The following is a 17,394-nucleotide window of genomic DNA, read 5'->3' as shown; positions in this document are numbered from 1 at the left end:
GAAAGCCAGGCTGCTATTTTAACAGCTCCAGTTCATTAGGCAGCCCATTCCAAGCCGGCCATTTTTATTGTAGATGACCCTGTTTTGTCCTGCTTCTGCCTCACAGAGGAACTTGATAGAAAATCTGAAGTTACAAGACCAAAAAGTCTGCATTATTTTTAATCCTTTTAACAGTTGGGACACAGAATCAATAGCACATATCCAAGACAAATACTGTGGGTAGGTCTTTCCCTTCTGGAAAACTGTAGATGTGAAAATATTTCTACTTTTCTATAGAAAGAGGATCTTATTTAATTTATTTTGCTTGGGGCGGGATGTTTTGTTTCTTTGCTGCAGTACTGTCAAAGAAAATCACGACGCGCACATCAGTGCTTCAATTGCAGTCACATGGACTTGGACTCCACGTAAGGAGCTGCTTTGCTGAATGAGTGTTCCAGGAGCACACGCAGCGCTGCTGTTTGTGTTTGCAAGGCCACGGCCAACGGAGGGCAAGTTGTCCTTGAGAAGGAGCTTTGTTTCCTTTCCAGAAAGCTCCTCCTCACCTCTTTCCTGCATGGTTTGTGCAGGGAGTGACCAGCACACCCCGATCTGGTGTGCAGCCAATTTTCTTTTCACTATCATTTTCCCGTGGGCTCAAGATCCCTGTATCTCATTTTCTGTCTGTGGACACTGATGCACCAAAATCCGGGATCCTCTTCCACACTTTTCAATGCTTGGCATGATCTCCTGTAAATGCCTTAAACACCACAGTAGCTGATAGCATTTGGTGGCCTTTTGTACTGACATTTCAGCCTTTCACAAACTAGAACTGGCCTTATCTGTTGGCCACAGCGCCTGAGGCTTTTCTTCTAGCTGGCTTTTTCCTCCAGCTGCCTACCAGTATGCAAAGGCAGAGATTTCTGAACAGCAGGCTTCCTCTTCTGCAACAGAAGAATGGAGTCAGGGAGAATCAAAAAAATACCACGGATACAGAACAGTACCTATTTTCTTATGTTATTAATAGATTAGAATATTGATTAATCTACTCTGATTAATTACATCCAGGCTTATCAACCAATAGGAATTATTTGCTGGTGAGGAAAAAAAAAAGTAAAATTCTTATCTGTATTTTAGTATTTTCATTGATTCAAAATGTAGAAAAATCCATACACACACACACACACATTATCAAATCTTCTCATAGTGAATCGAAGCGCAAACACGCTCTACCAGCTCAGCTGTTGTCTTTGACACCACCCACACCTCAGTGTCTCCTTTTTGTCTGTATTTGTAGTCTGGGCAGTGGGTTTTGCTTGCTTGCTTGTTTCTCCTCTCATCTCCCTTTCGCCTTCATCTTTCAGCAGGAGAAAAAGGGAAAGAAACCGGGTGGGGAGAATAAGAGCGTGTAACAGAAGTTGTCCATTACAAATCCAACTGGAACAAAAATTTTCTGTTGCAGCTCACTCCAAAACAGATGTTTCTTTCATAATCATGCAATCAGGAGGAAAATGCAGAAAAAGGAAGTGATCGCATCCTCCCGAATATTATGAGTTTTGTAGCATTCAAAAAGATGCATTTTTTTGTTTTGAAAGAATTGAAAACGTGTCAAGATGCTCTAGCTATTAATCCGCAAATCCAGCCTGAACTGGGATTGAAGTGATAAGCAGCTCAATATCAAGTCTGTACTGGTTACTTGGCAGTAGTTTAATGATTATCTTGGATGTGATTAATGAAAAATACTATTAAGAATAATCATGTTGCACCACACCCTCAGCTGACTTCCACCCTGTCCTGCGAAGCCGCTCTGTGCAGCAGCCAAGGTCTTATCCTGGCCCTGCAGGCAGCAAGACCCAGGCAGGGCCCACTGAGGACCTCAGGAAGAGCAGTAGCCTCTCCTCTTCCAGCAAAAGCTTGATTTTTCCTGTGTTTTGTTTCTTGTCTGTGCCTGGCAATGAGATGCAGCCCTCCCGCAACCCACCAGGCAATACTCTGTTGCTCAGCAACCCCCTACTTCCTGAGAGGGCTCTTTTGCAGCAGTGAACCTGGGCTGAAGAGGAAAATGAGGTGATGTGACACCAAAAACCTGCTGCTTAGGTCTCCCAAGCAGCAAAGTCCCTATGAGCAGATGCAAGTCAGCAGCAGCAAGGACTCTGGTGGTAACATCAGCTGAGGAGCAGCAGTACTGCACCTTCTGCTCCTCTGCATCTGGTTTGTTCTGAAGCATTTAGTAGTGATTACCCAGAATTAATTAATTAATTAAAAAGGTCTCCTGCTCTGCAAAGCCATCTCCAGTGTCCCAGTTAGATCCAGAGCATGGAGCTGGCATGATGTTTGGCGTGGGGTGAGCCAGCCAGCAGCAACGATGAGATGGGGAGAGGGTGTCTGGGAGGCTCCACCAGCATGAAATCCATTCTGGGGTAAGACAGCCTTGCTCAGGAGGAGTCAGGCAGGGGACCAGGGTGGAAAGAGGGAGTGGGGAACAGCTGGATTGCATGAGTAGATTGGGTGGAGACTATCCACCCAATGGATTGGGTGAGTTGAGCAAAAGGTGTATTTCATGCCTTGGGAAAATCAGCCTGCACCCCCCTCATCTCCTCCAGAGCCGGCAGCAGGGGAGGGCAGGTCCTCTCCTGCCTCGATGAGCAGTCAGAGACTGCAGCTATACCCCTTCAAACCCACAGTCACTGGAGCCTGCAGAGACTGGGGGTTTTGGGGACCCGGAAGATCCACTGCCCACAGTGTTGCGACCAGGACTGGATTTCTACACCTCTCATACCACTGTTGGTAGAAACTACTTCAAAAGCTTTTCTGTGCTTGGTCTGACTTTGATAGGGCAGTACGTGCATTTTGGTCCGTATTAGAAATTTTTAGAAATTATTCCTTCAGAGCCACTGACTCCATGTTCTCATGCAGTTAATGGTATTGCATAGAAGTGTCTTCTTTTAAGGTCTATGAAGGTCCCATTGGGTCATAGAATCACAGAATTAGAATCATAGAATTGCCTAGGTTGGAAGGGACCTTTCAGATCATCTAGTCCAACCATCAACCTAAATCTGACAAAAATTAGATGGGTCATTAGAGCCAACCCATAGGCAGCTCCAGCAGACACCACTGCAATCAGTGCCCTCAAAATCCGAGCTGCTACTCCCATCTGGCATGGGCAGAAGGGGACTGTGGACAAGTAGCCACAAGGCTACTGTGGACCTAGCTGTTTGCCACCTGACCACAACACCTATGTGTGGTGTTACCAGAAAGAAAGGAAAACAAATGCAGTCTTGACATTACCTGCTGAGCCACCTCCTTAAAAGAGAGGCTGCCCTCCGAAGCACAGCCCTTCTCACAACATATAGCAAGCCGCAGCTTCCCAGCTGCCATTTTAGGCTAGCTCAGAGGTAAGCGTACTCATTTTTAAGCTTTGTTTTCAGTGCCATGAGTAGGGCTGGGTGTTTCCTACGCACATCATCTGCGCTCAGGACAGCCCAGCCTGAGCAAAAGTGCTTGAGGAAATGAGGGGGCTCAGCCCCTGGGCAATGCCAGCAGCAATTCTGTGGTGGGTATGATGGACCAGCTCAACCAGCTCCCACTCTTTGAATAAAAAGTTGCTTTTATAACACTTCAAGGTGATGAAGGTGCGATACACTGTAAGAAAACACAGAAGTATACATGCTGGTCCTAGGGAAAGATAAACTTTTCTTTACATGTACCTAAACTACGCAAAAGTGCAAGAACCCAGCCATCAAGGCATCATTAATGGAACAGAAACCCCACCATCCATGTAGTGGGCTTTTTTGTGCCAGAGCACAAGGTTTGCTGTGGTAAAGGCCTAGTTACCCGCCCCAGAGGCTGAAGGCCTCCCCTTTCCATGGGTCGCCATGGGGCAGTGAAGGCTGAGGCACCAGGACGGGGGAGCCTGGGTCTCTGCTCTTAAAAGTTACAAAGGAAAATTGAAGACCGAAGGCAGGCAATTAAAATATTAAAGAAACTGAAGGATATCTGTTTTATATATTACATAATGAAGATAAAGACAGATTGCTGGCATTTAATTTTGGTATCATCCAGGGAATAGCTGGGCAGGGAGCACTGTGAACACGGGCAGCGTTGCAGAGCTGCTGGCAGGAACCAGTGGGAAGGGCTGATTTCTGCAGGGGGGAAAGGAGCAAGGTACCAGCAATAGGAAATGCCAGGGATGAACATCTGGATGTGGGAAGCAGTTAATACTGGTGTTTAGCTTTGGTACGGCTCTTTCCATCAGCATATTTCAAAGAGCTTTATACTGGAGTATAAGGCCAACTGTGTGCATGGTGCAATGCAGAGCTGTGCGGTGAATGCGTACCAGCACCAGCCGGCCCCTCTCGTTTGCAGCGCTGTCAGGGTTCATTATATCCCCCTTCCCTCTCAGCAGGGCTCGTTACCCTCATCAAGTCTCTGCTGCACCCTGTAGACAAACCCTAAATGTCACTGTCTCCATTTTGTGTGTAAGGACACACCGGGAGATGAAGCAACCTCTTACAAGGGTATGGAGTCGAGGAGAGACCCCAGATCTCCCAAGTGCCACAACTAATGAGCATCTGTGCTTGAAAGAGCTGCCTTGCCCTGTTAGGATCACCTTCCTTTGGCAGCCCTCCTGGAAAGCGAGGGGTGATCGCAGAGCCCAGCATGCACCCCTGCAGCTCACGCATCCCTTAGTCCCATCAGGCTGCAGTTAAACGCTGGAGGGGACAGTAAAGGATGTCTACAGTGCACCTTTTTTTCCCTTTAAAAAACATGCTAGGAAATGGCTTGCCTACATGGCGTGGGTGGTCCAGCTGGGGGGATGAGAAGTCTCCAAAGCCTCAGCCTGCTCCTCCCTGCTCCTGCGGTAAGATATGGCCCAGGAGAGCCTCCTGTGTCAATCAAAACATGACTGCTGGGGATGGGAGAGGAGCAAAGCTTGGTGCCACTGCAGCAGTACCCTATGTGCTGTGTTGTCTGGGGCCAGGGTACAACAAGGGACAAGGTCTCCTTTCCGGGACCCCAGCTGCTCTGGGCCCGGTAGAGGCGTAGTCCTGAGCCCAGCATCCCAGCCAGGATGGGTAATCAGCAGTTTCCGCAACTTTCAAGTCTTTGGCCTAATGGAAACAGCTTTTGGGTGTGATCGCAGTAGTTTCTAAACTCATTCGAAACTTCTGGCAAGCTCCCATGTTAGCCCTTGTCCCTTTCTCTAGTATCTTTCCAGTGCCAGGACTGTCAGGAAAAGGTATTCAAAAGCACACAAGTCTTGCTGAAAAGCCCCATTTTTTAAGAGCAGCTTAGAGGCCGAGCTGTTACGTCAGCTGGGTGTTTTGGAAATCTTCATGCTATCCTGCTTTCCACGGCGTGAAACACTGCGGCGCAATTGTTTTTAAACAACGCTGTTTTCAAGAAATAAAACAGCAATGATTCCACCTGACAGTCTTTTGAGCACTTCTGTGAGAAGGGGAAACTGAACCAAGAAAGCACGCAAGAAGTCAAGCAATGCACCATGGCAAATCTCCAGGAATAAAGCAACGCTAAGGGTCTGGCTTCTGGTAAAATGTACCTTTCTGCCACACTATTATTCCTTCCAAATCAGTTTTTACTGTGTCCCGCACATGCCCTTTGCTCCAGCGACAGGATATCCTTCATTTGTCTGCACTAAGTGCAGATGAGCACTTCTTCGTGTTGTTTTCCAAGTCGGCTGATGGGAGGGTCAGCAGGGTCCAAAGCAGCTGCACCAAGTAAAGGAAAGGTAGCCATGGCAACCCAAGTTATCTGCATCCTCCATGTATTTCCTTCTCCCCACCCTACATCATATCTTTCCCACCCAAACCTCAAGCCAATAGAGCCAGTGACCAGCTGGCAGGATGGGGACTGCGGCAGGGTCTCCCGCACCCAGCGTGTCTTGCTGTGTTTCGGGGTTCACCGCTGCAGGCTGAGGTCACCAAAAAGCGACCGAAAGCATAGAGAGGGGTAACTGGCAAAAGGCAGAGCTCTCCGCTACTGTAGATGGGGCGCTGGACATGTTGCCTTTGCTCCAGAGTTGCAGATTCGTTGATGCTGCTCCTGGTGTTGGCTCTGAGCTGTAACCCTTCCACAGCAGCAACAGGTTCTCCGTCTGCGCCCCACACCAAACCCAGCTACAGTTTTGGCCGGACTTTCCTGGGACTTGATAAATGCAACGCCTGCATTGGGACATCCATTTGCAAGAAATTCTTTAAAGAAGAAATAAGGTCAGAAACTCAGCACACTAATTTTTAAAGCATTCTGCGTAGTAACTTGAAAGTTGCTTGTTAGTATTTCCAAGTACTTTAATGAACGACAATGCAAAGAGTAACTTAGCACCCGGTTGCCATTACAGCGCCTAGTATTTTAATTAATGTCTATAAGCTGCTGCTTTGTCTCTGTTTTCTTTTAAAGCCACACAACCATGATCAGACTTCAGCCCTGAATAGTAATTTGAAAGCAGGAGTAAAAGGCACAACTTTCTGCACAGAGAGCGGCTCCGAAACAGTTCAAGGCAGTGATGGGGGAAGGGAAGAGGGAAGGAAGAAATCAGCTTGTTTAGATGTTCTGGAAATATTTTATTATAAGCACCTGCATAAATGCAAAGGGGGTTTAGCTTTGTACGCTTCCAACGGACTATGTTAACTACAAACATATAAACATGCTATATAATTTTGTACCAGGTGCAACAACACAAATGTGCAGAATTTCACGTGCGTATTAACTAAGATCAAAAGCAATCTAAACATGCCTGAAGGCACGAGAACCTTTGCACATCAGGTTACCTACACACTTGAAAATAGACGGGACTGAATTATTCGTATGCTTGTGGGAGGTTTCTGTGAGAACTTGAAGGCAGAGGCAGAAATTGTATCTGCTTCGAAGTCGATGAGACATACGCTGCCCAAGCGGTCATCAGGCTGATCCAATCAGTTTTAGGCTCAAAAGCAGAGCGTATCTGACGACAGCAGGGAAAATGTTGCTGGTGTATTTGAGGAGAAAGTTAAAAGCAGTGCTTGGCAGAGGAAGGGTTTATTGGGTCTGATATGATTTATAGAGCCATATGCACATTCTTTTATAGATATAAAAGCCTGGGGGAGAAGAAATTATTATAGTAAAATTGTATTTTTAATGCTATAATGTAAGTAGTATAATACTGGACAAATCACCATTTTTATCTTAAACTCTGCTATAAAATGTAGCATAGTAAAACCATAATGGTTTGTCTGGGATGGACTTGTAATACCGAACATCCATCCTTCCCTTGCTGCAGTTGGAGAAAGGCAGCTTGTGGCTGTGCTAGGCCGGGGCACCCCTTGCCATGGCACACCGGGGGTCCCAGCCCTCGGCACTTTGCCCTCTTGGCTTTCTGTCTCCCCCAGCTCATGCCAAGGGCAATGCCAGGGCGTGAAATTAAGTAGGGTGCAGAGGCACGAAGAAGGGCCAGGCCAGCAGTGCTGGGTTTCTCCAAGCCCAGCCAGGGCTCCTGTCCCAAAAAGCAGGATGGATTTGCAATCAGTGTGGTCAGATGGCTGACACGGGCTGGTGTGAGTCTGCAGGGGCTGGGGGTGCATTCGGGGTACGGGCTGCCCTACATTTTATTCTCTGCAGCAGCAGGGTGGCACAGGAGCTGACTCCTGCCCCGTGTCCCAGCTTGCTGCAGCCCCTTTGCCGCTGTGCGGGGTTTTTAGGGAACTGCCGCCGGGTACAAAGCAGCTTCCACGCATGCAGCGTGTCACAGGTGCATGGTGTCGGTTGCTCCCGCTTAGCCGCTGGGGAGGCTGGGGCCATGCAGCTTCCTTCAGCCCTGCCCAAAATAGCAGTAGCCCTCTGCAGCGAGCAACTGCCTCTGGCTGGCGGGTGGCCAGCTGCATGGTGCACCGGGGCATGGGAAAGAGGTGCTACATGAGCTAAAACAGGTGGCCCCCGCGCTGGCTTTCCACCGGGGGGACAGCAGGAAAGGGGTGCGGGTGTGCAGAGGAGGTGCAGGGTCTGGGAGTGCAGAGCTGCAAACATGTGGGAGCACGATGCTCCTGCCTCAGGGAAGGTAGAGGGGCTTCCTAAACTTTTATTTTCCTAGACTTTTCTTTCTCTCTTGCGAGCTTCCCACAAGCAATGCCGCACAAAAATAAGTGATAACATACAGTTCTGCTCTGAGCGCTTTGGAAAGGGTAGGTTCTAAAAATGTTCTCCTGAGCAGTCAGTCAGCTTCAGGCTTTTCTTTGCAGGGGTTAAACTTGTTCTCCCAGTTGATTTCTTGAACAGCTGGGATATTTTGGCAAGTGGAAGGTTAAACAGGGGAAAATTCAGTGGCGCTTATGCTCTTTGATCCACCCCCGTGTACCTTTTCACATGTTCACAAAGGTGGATGGCACTTGGCACTCCTCTGTGTTAATGCTCATTAGAACATGCTTCATTAATTTTCCATCATTTCCGGGAGCTGTGACATGCATTCACACTCAACTAACGAGTAAGAAGATGTGGGTTTTGTTCCCAGAACGGCTGGTGACTCATCTTGTGCTCTAATGTTCTTTACTTCCCTTATCTTTGCCCAACTTTATCCATCTGTAAATGAGGTTACCAAAGCCCCACTACCAATCATCCTGAGAGCAGAGTGCAGCAAAAGTTCTTGCAAAATATTAGATTTTCAAAACACTGAGAAACTGAGCTGACCAAAACTATTTGCAGACTTGTGCCAATGCTGGTGATGAGCTTTGGCTATAAGTAATGGGAAGGAAGTCTGAGAAAGCTGGAGTGTTTCAATTTGATGAGGTTTTATATGGCATTTCTCGATTTTTGGTTTTAAAGACTTAACTTACTCAATTTAAAAAAAAAATTAAAACTCCAAATGCAAGCAAAATTATTTTGGCAGAAATAAAATACTTCATTTCATGCAGGAAAAAAAAAAAACAAGTCTGATTTTCTTCAACGTTTAGTTCTGGGTTGATCTAAAATCTGTAATCTGTGACTCAGTTATTCACAGAGATCTTACTGAAAGTCTTAATTAAAGCACATTCAGGCCCTTAACTAAAAGGCTTCATACGAGACTGAATTATTATTACAGCACAACTTGATGATGAATCTTGAAAGTATCTAGCAAGTGTGCCAGGCCTGTGCTGCGCTGCCCAGAAATGAAGCCAAATACAGAATTGCTGTGGCCCATGGCAGGTTCCCAGGCCCGTGTGCCTCTCCCCCGGGAGCCCTGCAGAGGAAATCGCTCCATCCGCACTCAAATTAATGCTCAGCCCTGGATTTCGCACGTCCATGCGTTGCTTGCATGCGGGAGGCGGTGCTTTCCTGGTATCTGCCCGACGTGAGCTTCCCTGAACACATACGCTTGAGCCAACTCACAAGGCACATTTATGCTTAACTTAAAAAAAAAAAAAAGGAATGCAAGAGAAACCCAGCCCACAGCCACCTCTTCCCTGTACGTGCCTGGCACACTGTGCCTGCTTTGCAGATTAGGCGCTGGGAGGGGTTGAGATGCACAACAAATCACAGTGAGGCATAGCAACTATTCTCTGCTCTTTCGTCCTAGCTCAAAACCAGACCAAAAAAAAACCCCAAAACCAAAAAGAAGACATTTATTTTCTTGCCAGATGCCCTAATTGTAGGGAAGCTCCAATTTCATATTGGGCAAAATGCCCAAATGACTGAAATGCCTGAACCCCCCAACCTGCTCGCACAAGGGGCTGGGCTCCTCCACTTACGGTTAACCTGCATGTCCGTGGCAAATCTTTTGAAGGAGGCACATGGCTAGAGCTGAAAGCCAAAGCAGAGCAATCATCAGCACTTTGGGGAGACAGGCTTTCTCCTCCCGGGCACCCAAGCTTGCCCCAGAGCTGAGCTGCACAGGGTCTGTAGTGAGAAAGGGAAGTGAAGCACTGCCTTCAAGAGGGGTCATGGGAAAGAGGCCGGTCGGCCTCTGGTCATGGAGGGCAGCTAGTGTCACCAAATCAGTTATTTGCATGAAATCAGAGGAAATTAGTCCCCCTAAAATTTCTCTGTGCCAATTTCCCAGATGGAAGTCAAAAGGAAATATCATAGAACTATAGGATCATAGAATCATTTAGGTTGGAAAGACCTTTAAGATCATCAAGTCCAACTGTTAACCTGGTGCTGCCAAGTCCACCACTAAAACATGCCCCTAAGCACCACATCTACACCTCTTTTAAGTACTTCCAGTGATGGTGAATCAGCCACTTTCCTGGACAGGCAGTTCCAATGCTTGACAACCATTTCAGCAAAGAAACTTTTCCTAATATCCAATCTAAACCTCCCCTGGTGCAACTTGAGGCCGTTTCCTCTTGTCCTATCACTTGCTACCTGGGAGAAGAGATCCACCCCCACCTCTCTACAACCTCCTTTCAGGTAGTTGTAGAGAGCGATAAGGTCTCCCCTCAGCCTCCTTATCTCCAGGCTAAACAATCCTGGTTCCCTCAGCCGCTCCTCATAAGACTTGTGCTCTAGACCCTTCACCAGCTTTGTTGCTCTTCTATGGACATGTTCCTGCACCTCAATGTCTTTCTTGTAGTGAGGGGCCCGAAACTGAACACAGTATTTCAGATGGGGCCTTACCAGTGCCGAGTACACATGGCCACACTATTTCTGATACAAAATTACCTTCTCATACTAGATCAGCTTCAGCTTTCAGATTTGTTAATGTCTTTTCATCTAACTCCAGCTAGCTGATCCTGCAGGGAGCCTCTTGCCTCTCCTGTTTCACTTCTGAGCTATCGGCTTTAATTTATGGTGAGATTAAATTAGGATGCACTTTCTTATGCTCTCGGGCAAGGAGGTTCAAGAGGCAGGGAATGCATGACATTGGCAAACCAAAGGCCAGAGTTCAGCTGCTTCTCAAGAGCAGGTTACAGACGTACTTGCAAAACTGGCACTGCGCTCCTCGGCTCCCGCATGTGCGACGCGTGTGTGGGCAGGGCTGAGGGGGCTGCTGAAACAAAAAAAAAAAATCGTCACAGCCTAATTACCCGGCCCATATGCTCCCCTCCTGTGCCTGTGTAGGGGGAGCAAATTAGTGCAAGATCTCCATGGCTACTGTGGTGCTGCACGCCCAGGGCACACGTCCCCCCGTCCCCCCATCCCCCCAGTCGCACCCCAAACTCTGCCATTGCCTGGGGAGGTCGCTCATCCTGGAGGCTAAAACACAACCAGTGACATCAGGGGGGACCTGTCGACCCCAGTACTGAGTAAAGCCACCACCTCAAAACAAAAGGTCATTTTGATATTCCCAAATACGTTTATCGTCAGGAGGTTTTCTTCTGCAGGGTCCCTTTAAGTGTTGAGTACTCCTTTTTTGGGCCCCTTTCTCTAGGGTTAAGGAAATTTAAAAATGCTGGGGATTTCCCGTGAAGCAAAACCCTGCAGCCCTCTCCCTTCCTTCCCTCCCTCTCTCCACATGGCCCAAAAGAGCTCGTTTGGGCATTTCAGCCCCCCTGCCCCATGGCACTGTTCATGACCAGGGGTGGTTTAAGTGGGAAGCCAAGACAGACATATTTTCCAAAGCGTGTTTCCTCAGCTGATGGCTTCGGCTGTCTCTCCTCACCCCGCTGCCCAGGTCAATGGCAGAAAGCCCCTGGGGGCCGGTGTGCAGCCAAGCAACTGCGATGGCGCCGGCGCTGCGCGTCTGTCCGTGTGGCTTGTTAACCCGCTCTCCGTGGGGCTCTCGTTTTGGTTTGGCAGGTTTGACACCTGGCTTTCTTCTCATTTAAAGCTGCCACCCAGCTACCTGCTCAGCTACTCGGGCAACTACACCGACGATGCCAAGAGCTGGCGGCTGGTGGACATCACCCGGCTGACCTCCAAGTACCGGCACGACCGGGCTGACAAGCGCATCTGCACCTCCCTGCTGAAGACCAAGACCTGCAGCCTGGAGCGCGCCCTGCGCCGCACGCAACGCTTCCAGAAATGGCTGCGGGCCAAGCGCCTCACCCCCGACCTGGTCCAGGTCTGTGCCCCACAACACCCTTGTGCCTCACACCGGCAAGGGGAGGGAGCCCTGGGGGGTTACCGTGTGGTTTTTGGGGGGTAAAAAAGGGTCTGAAGGAGACATGGCTGCGACTTGACAGGTGGAGGGCAATGGCCGGCACTGTCCCTCCTGATGGAGAGGAGGCAGCCCCATTCTCCCCCTGTCCAAGCCCACCCGCCATGAGGGAGAGGCAAAACGAGGCCTCAACGGGACAAAGAGTGCCTGAGGCCCAGGGCAAATAGCCATAGGCAACACCATGGCCAGCCTGGACAGGGCTGGGGCTCGGCCCTGGGATGGCGGGCAACGGCTCCCGGCTCCTCAGGCAGGCTGAGGCTGACGGCCCGTGGAAAGCCATAGCACCCAGTGGTTTCATGCACGGGTAAAACATAAAGCCATGCATACAAACATCCAACAGTTTGAGTAGGGATACTTCTGACTTTTTTTTTTCCAGTTTTCCATCAGGTATCTGCTTTTTTTTTGCCCCAAAAGGGCAGCCCGTGCCTTGAAAGTGATTTTGCTCTGGGCCGGGGACTGGGGCAGCTTGTACTCCTCTGTTTTTGGCCAGCAGGTTGGGCAGCATGGGCAGTCAGAGCTGGAGCCTCGATTCCTCATCCCTCTGCCATCTATAGCAAATGATCTCAGGCGGGAAGAGGCACACTGCCCTTTCTGTTGCAGTCCTGGGGTGTCACAGGCGAAGCCAGGACAGGCGCACGGGGGGTCACTGCCAACAGGCAGACAGGCAGCCATGGTGCGGGGAGACAGACATGCAGGCAGGGACGGAGTGGCAGAGCGGGCAGGCGAGCTGGTGACTGAGCACTGCCCATGCCGAAGGATGCCATGGGCAGCCAGGGACAGTCACCAGGCACACCAGTGTGTTTTGCATCAGCTGGCTTGCATCTGAGAGCATAAGTGCCCTCCCCGAATACACACACTTTCCTCCACATCATCCATATAGCAGGAAAGCATTGCAATATCCACTGGCAAGGGGGCAGGGGCCAGTGTAGAGGCTGAATATACTCTGAACAAGACCCTGAGAGGCAAAGAAAGATTATTCCAGTACGTCTCCCCACCTTTCAAGAGAGAAGTGGCTGTGAAAAAGGGACGACTTTTTTTTTTTATAAAGGCAACTGCTTCCTCCTGCCTGCATGCTGCCGCATCCGCTCAGCTTTTCTGAGTGCTAAAGATATGCTGCTTTAGTTTTTCCACTTCTGTTACCCCATGAAGCCACACGCCTGAGGAGGGAGGGTGGGAGACCCCATGCTGTAGCAGCAGCAGGAGCAGCGCTGGGGCTGGTGCCTGAGCTGCTCCAAGAAGGATTTGATTCACTGACAGCCCCACATGTCAGGTCACCCTCTCAGGGGCTGAGATGCAGCGTGACACATGGTGCACAGGGAAAAATTATTTGCAACAAAGCTATGCTGTACTTTGTCTAGTAATCTTGGGAGAGGGACTAGGGAGAGGGGGAAAATACTCATCACTTCCACACAGAGCATCCCGCACCTGAGCTTGTGGGCTGTGGGCAGGAACACCTCCCAGGGTGGCAGGCAACAGGTTCCCAGGCACCTGCTGGCCATTGCTGTCCCCCAAGACAGCATTGCAGGGGGCTGCAGGAGGGTGCCAGGCCCTCCTGAATTGCTGGAGTGTCCAAGGGGTTTGTGGCAAAACCATGCTGCCCCCTGACAGCAGCGCTGTGTGAAACAGAAGAAGTTGCGAGCTTAAATTTGCTGAGCTGAGTGAAAAAGTAACTGGGGAAATGTAGCTCTGCAGTATCACAGATCTGCTGCAAAGTTAAGGCATTAGCTGAGCCCAAATCCTTCTCCTTAAAAGGCTCCTGACGTGCCATACAGCTTTCCCTACACCGTCCTCGCTGAAACTGAGTCCCTGGCTGGGTCGCGCATACACGCACGCATGCACACATGTATGCATGCACACAGGCATACACACACACGTACATACACCCGTGCACACATGCACAGGCAGACACACACAGGCATGTGGAGAGGCTGGGGTGCCACAGCCTCACACCTATCCAGTTTCTCCCGGGTGCTTAAATTTCCCTGTGCAGCGGTGGGAAGATGAACTGACCCCAGCTCCAGGGCACCTCTGAAGCCAGAGCCAGGGCCAGCCCGAGGGGACGTGCCCAGGGACAAACGCCTTGGGACGTCTGGGCAAACCCTGCAGTTTTTCAGTTGGCGAGGGCACGGGAGGCTGCAGGGAGGCCCAGGCCTTTGCGCTGTCTCAGGATTGTGTTGCTCATGTTTTCATTGTCCTTCGGTTCTGCAAATTAAGCGGGGAAACCTAAACTGGGATATAAATCCCTTCTAACAGCAAATAGTCTTGAACATACAGAGGAGCACAGCAATCCAGAGGCCCTGGGTCCTACCCCCTCCTTCCTCCAAATTTCATCAGCAATCACTGTTTAAGATCGGACATGTGCTGTGCAAATGCTGGCTTCACAGTGGTCTGGATTGAAAAACAGCCTGCGGCAACAACGTTTCAGTCATACAGTGTGTGTGAGTGTGTACATGAGACCCCCTGCCAACCCCCAGCCCCATTGTATGGGCCACCACAGGTTACGGGGTGACCGTCCTAAGCCATCTGGCCCTGCAGAGCCAGGGATCCCCTTCCTTTCTGCCCACCCCCCCTGCCCTCCCCAGAGCCGAAAGCCACAGGGGCGACTCTGCCTGCACCCCAGCCCAGCGCTGCTGCCCCTCTGCCCTTTTGCTGGGCAGATGCGTGTTGTAGCCCAGCATGAGCCGTGGGAGAGGGGTTTCTTGGGGGTGCCATACATCACTGCAAATGCTTACCTGCAGCACTGCCCTTTATGTTTATGTCCCCCGCCCCATCCTTTCGGGAGTGGTAACAACACACCACTGTTGATGCTCAACACGATGGCCACCCCGTTTCACAAGCCCACAGACACCCAGCAGTGCCTGTACTTCCCTCCCCACAGTTTTGCCTATATAGCAGTGCCAAGAAAAGCTAATGGGCTCAGGTAATTTTGTCTTATAGAGCGGAGAATTATGACAAACTGTTACGTGCTTGAATCAAAATGACAGACCATGAAGTAATGTTTTTTCGCTTTACGCTGCCTGCCCTGCCTGACCCAACTATCAGCCGAGCTGCCTGCCACAGTGATTATTTCACCCGCCACAATGAAAATCTTTATTGGACACAGCGAAGTCTTCAGTGTTTAAATCCATCCCACCTCGGAGATGAGCAGGATTTAGCCGGGGCTCAGCCTGCATGGTAGCCCCAACCACCCACTGCTTTGCCTGGGAGCTCATCACCTCAAACCGTGCCTCATGCTTTTCCTGCTTAAGGGGAAGAACAACAAAAAAAGCAAGCTAGTTTCAGCACAGATCACCCACAGGGCAAATTTATAGCCCTGCCCACAAAGCACAGCCTGGAAAATGCTGAAGGCAGGCAGATGAAAGCAGTACCGAGGTGAAAAGCCAGCCATTTTCAGCCCCTCTCTCTACTATGTACTGTTGGAAACCATTGACCGGCACCTCTGCCAGCCCTCAGCAGATGCGCCGGCACTGTGGTTATGTGGCCAGTACTCATCACTTTGCTCACAGAGCATGAGCAGTAGCTCGCTAATCTGGCAGCCGGTCCGTCCTAGGGAAGTACAGGTGTTACTGGTCTGCCAGAGCCACCTCCCAGACCTGCCACCTCTTTGAGCCTGCACCTCACCATCAGAGACCTGCTTGGGTAAACCTGCTGGCACCAACTGCACCCAATCCCCCCCTGGAGGAGGACAATAGCAACGGTGCCTGCAGTAGGGACAAGCCCCGTAGCTTCACAGAGTGTCCTCAGTTTCTCTCTTTTGGGGCTGAACATACCCCTTGGACTCAAAGAGCCAGGAGCTCCAGGTGCTTTGACACCTATGTCCAAATGTTTCCTCCTGGATCTCACCCCAAACTTGGTTGTTTGGTGAAGCTGCACCCAGGCAGCGGCGTGTGGGGCAGGAAGCAGCAGTGTTCCTGGGCTACGCCATTCCTCCTCAGGCTGGCTGAAGAGAAAGCAGAGTGAGGAAAAGTTGTCTTCCAGAAGTTATCTTTATGTCAGAGTGAAATCTGGGTGCATCCACACTAGATACACGTACATATGCATACACAGGTGTTTAAAACACATCACATACTGGGCAGTAGGGAAAAAAAAGTCACAGTTGAGTGTAGGTAGTAGCCATTGCAGGAACTACTCATTAACAGATATAAAAATGTGGCAGTTTAATCAAAGTAAATAAGAAGCTTTCCATATCAATCACAAACAAGTCATCAGGCTGCCTGTCAAGTCGCACTGCAAAGGACTTAAGAAATTCTCAGATAAATTAGTATCTCCAGTGTTTCAAGTATGTGTTCAGATTTTTCTTCCATCGACATTTTTTTGTCTGACGGTTGTACAACTTCAGCTCCTTTTCTGCTGTAGGCACGTTTCTATCATTCAGCGGGAAGGGGAGGCCCCACTCTGCAGAAACACTTGAGCAGGTGCTGAACTTGGCGCATTTGAATAGCTCTGACCCCACTGCCCAGCTTTGGTGGATCGGGGCTTCATTCAGTCATAGAAATACGCACCGATGGTTGACATAAATGTGGCAGCACCCAGCCCTGCTCCTCTGCTCCCGCACTGTCCCTGGCGTGCCTGAAATTGTTCCTCGGGAAATGAGCAGACATGACTGCCACGTGCAGCGCAAGTCCGTTTCTGTGTTAATAGGATGAGCTCTGACCTTGGAAAAAATCCTAATTACAACTTCTGTGCACTCTCTTTCTCTGACACTGTGATTTCTGTTCCTGCTGTATACTCTTAAGGGTCTCAGCTTCTGCGTTGCGAGCTCCTGGAGGCAGCAAGGCTTTCTAACTTTGGCTGCAAATATTTGCATACACGACGAGCTGTAAGAGACTCCCTCCACCATTTATCTTTTCTTTAACACAGCTCTGGTCTGCTCAGTTTTTCTCACTTCTCCTCCAAAGGGAAAGTGACAGAGTCAGCCACAACGTGCCTGCAAGTGCTGCGAGACAGAAATCTGTAACCATCCTTTCCCCGCTCCTTCTATGGTTTTAGATAATTAGTTGAAAAAATATTTCCTTGATAAAACTACACCAGAAGAAGTGCGTGTATGAAGACCTGTAACTAGAACTGGGGAGAATTATTTTTGAGAAATGTTTTGTTCCCTTGTGAGAAAAAGTGGTGAAACAATGCTCCAGTTGGGGTTGAGTTTTTCAGGTAGTTTTGACCAGCTATTGGCATTCAGGGCTAGTTTCATGCAACTGATGACCAAGGAGGGAGCGGTTGGGACCTCACTGAGGCCGGCAAGGAGGCAGAGGAGGGGATGTGGGAGAGCCGGTCCCCACTTTCCACCTCCAACTGCGAGAGTGTCACACTTTTCCTTTCCTCGTTTCTTCATTTCTTCATCACGGCTGGGTAAT

At 49.7% G+C, this 17,394-nt stretch overlaps 1 protein-coding gene across 2 annotated transcripts in view; it reads left to right on the top strand.

Moving 5' to 3' along the window:
• The first annotated feature begins 5,820 nt into the window (after positions 1-5,820).
• DIPK2B (divergent protein kinase domain 2B) overlaps positions 5,821-17,394 on the top strand; it is a 28,437-nt gene continuing 16,863 nt past the window's right edge. For both annotated transcript variants that reach the window (XR_008469100.1, XM_054219223.1), the window contains exons 1-2: positions 5,821-6,206; positions 11,680-11,944. Coding sequence is in view for 1 of the 2 variants with exons in the window: in XM_054219223.1 (XP_054075198.1) it covers positions 5,983-6,206; positions 11,680-11,944 (489 nt within the window). In the remaining variant the exon portion in view is untranslated. The remainder of the gene's footprint in view (positions 6,207-11,679; positions 11,945-17,394) is intronic.

Source organism: Rissa tridactyla, chromosome 1 (assembly GCF_028500815.1).
Source record: "Rissa tridactyla isolate bRisTri1 chromosome 1, bRisTri1.patW.cur.20221130, whole genome shotgun sequence".
Taxonomy (NCBI): Eukaryota; Metazoa; Chordata; class Aves; order Charadriiformes; family Laridae; genus Rissa; species Rissa tridactyla.
Note: the sequence above shows the minus strand (reverse complement) of the source record. Positions and strands in the feature narration are given on the sequence as shown.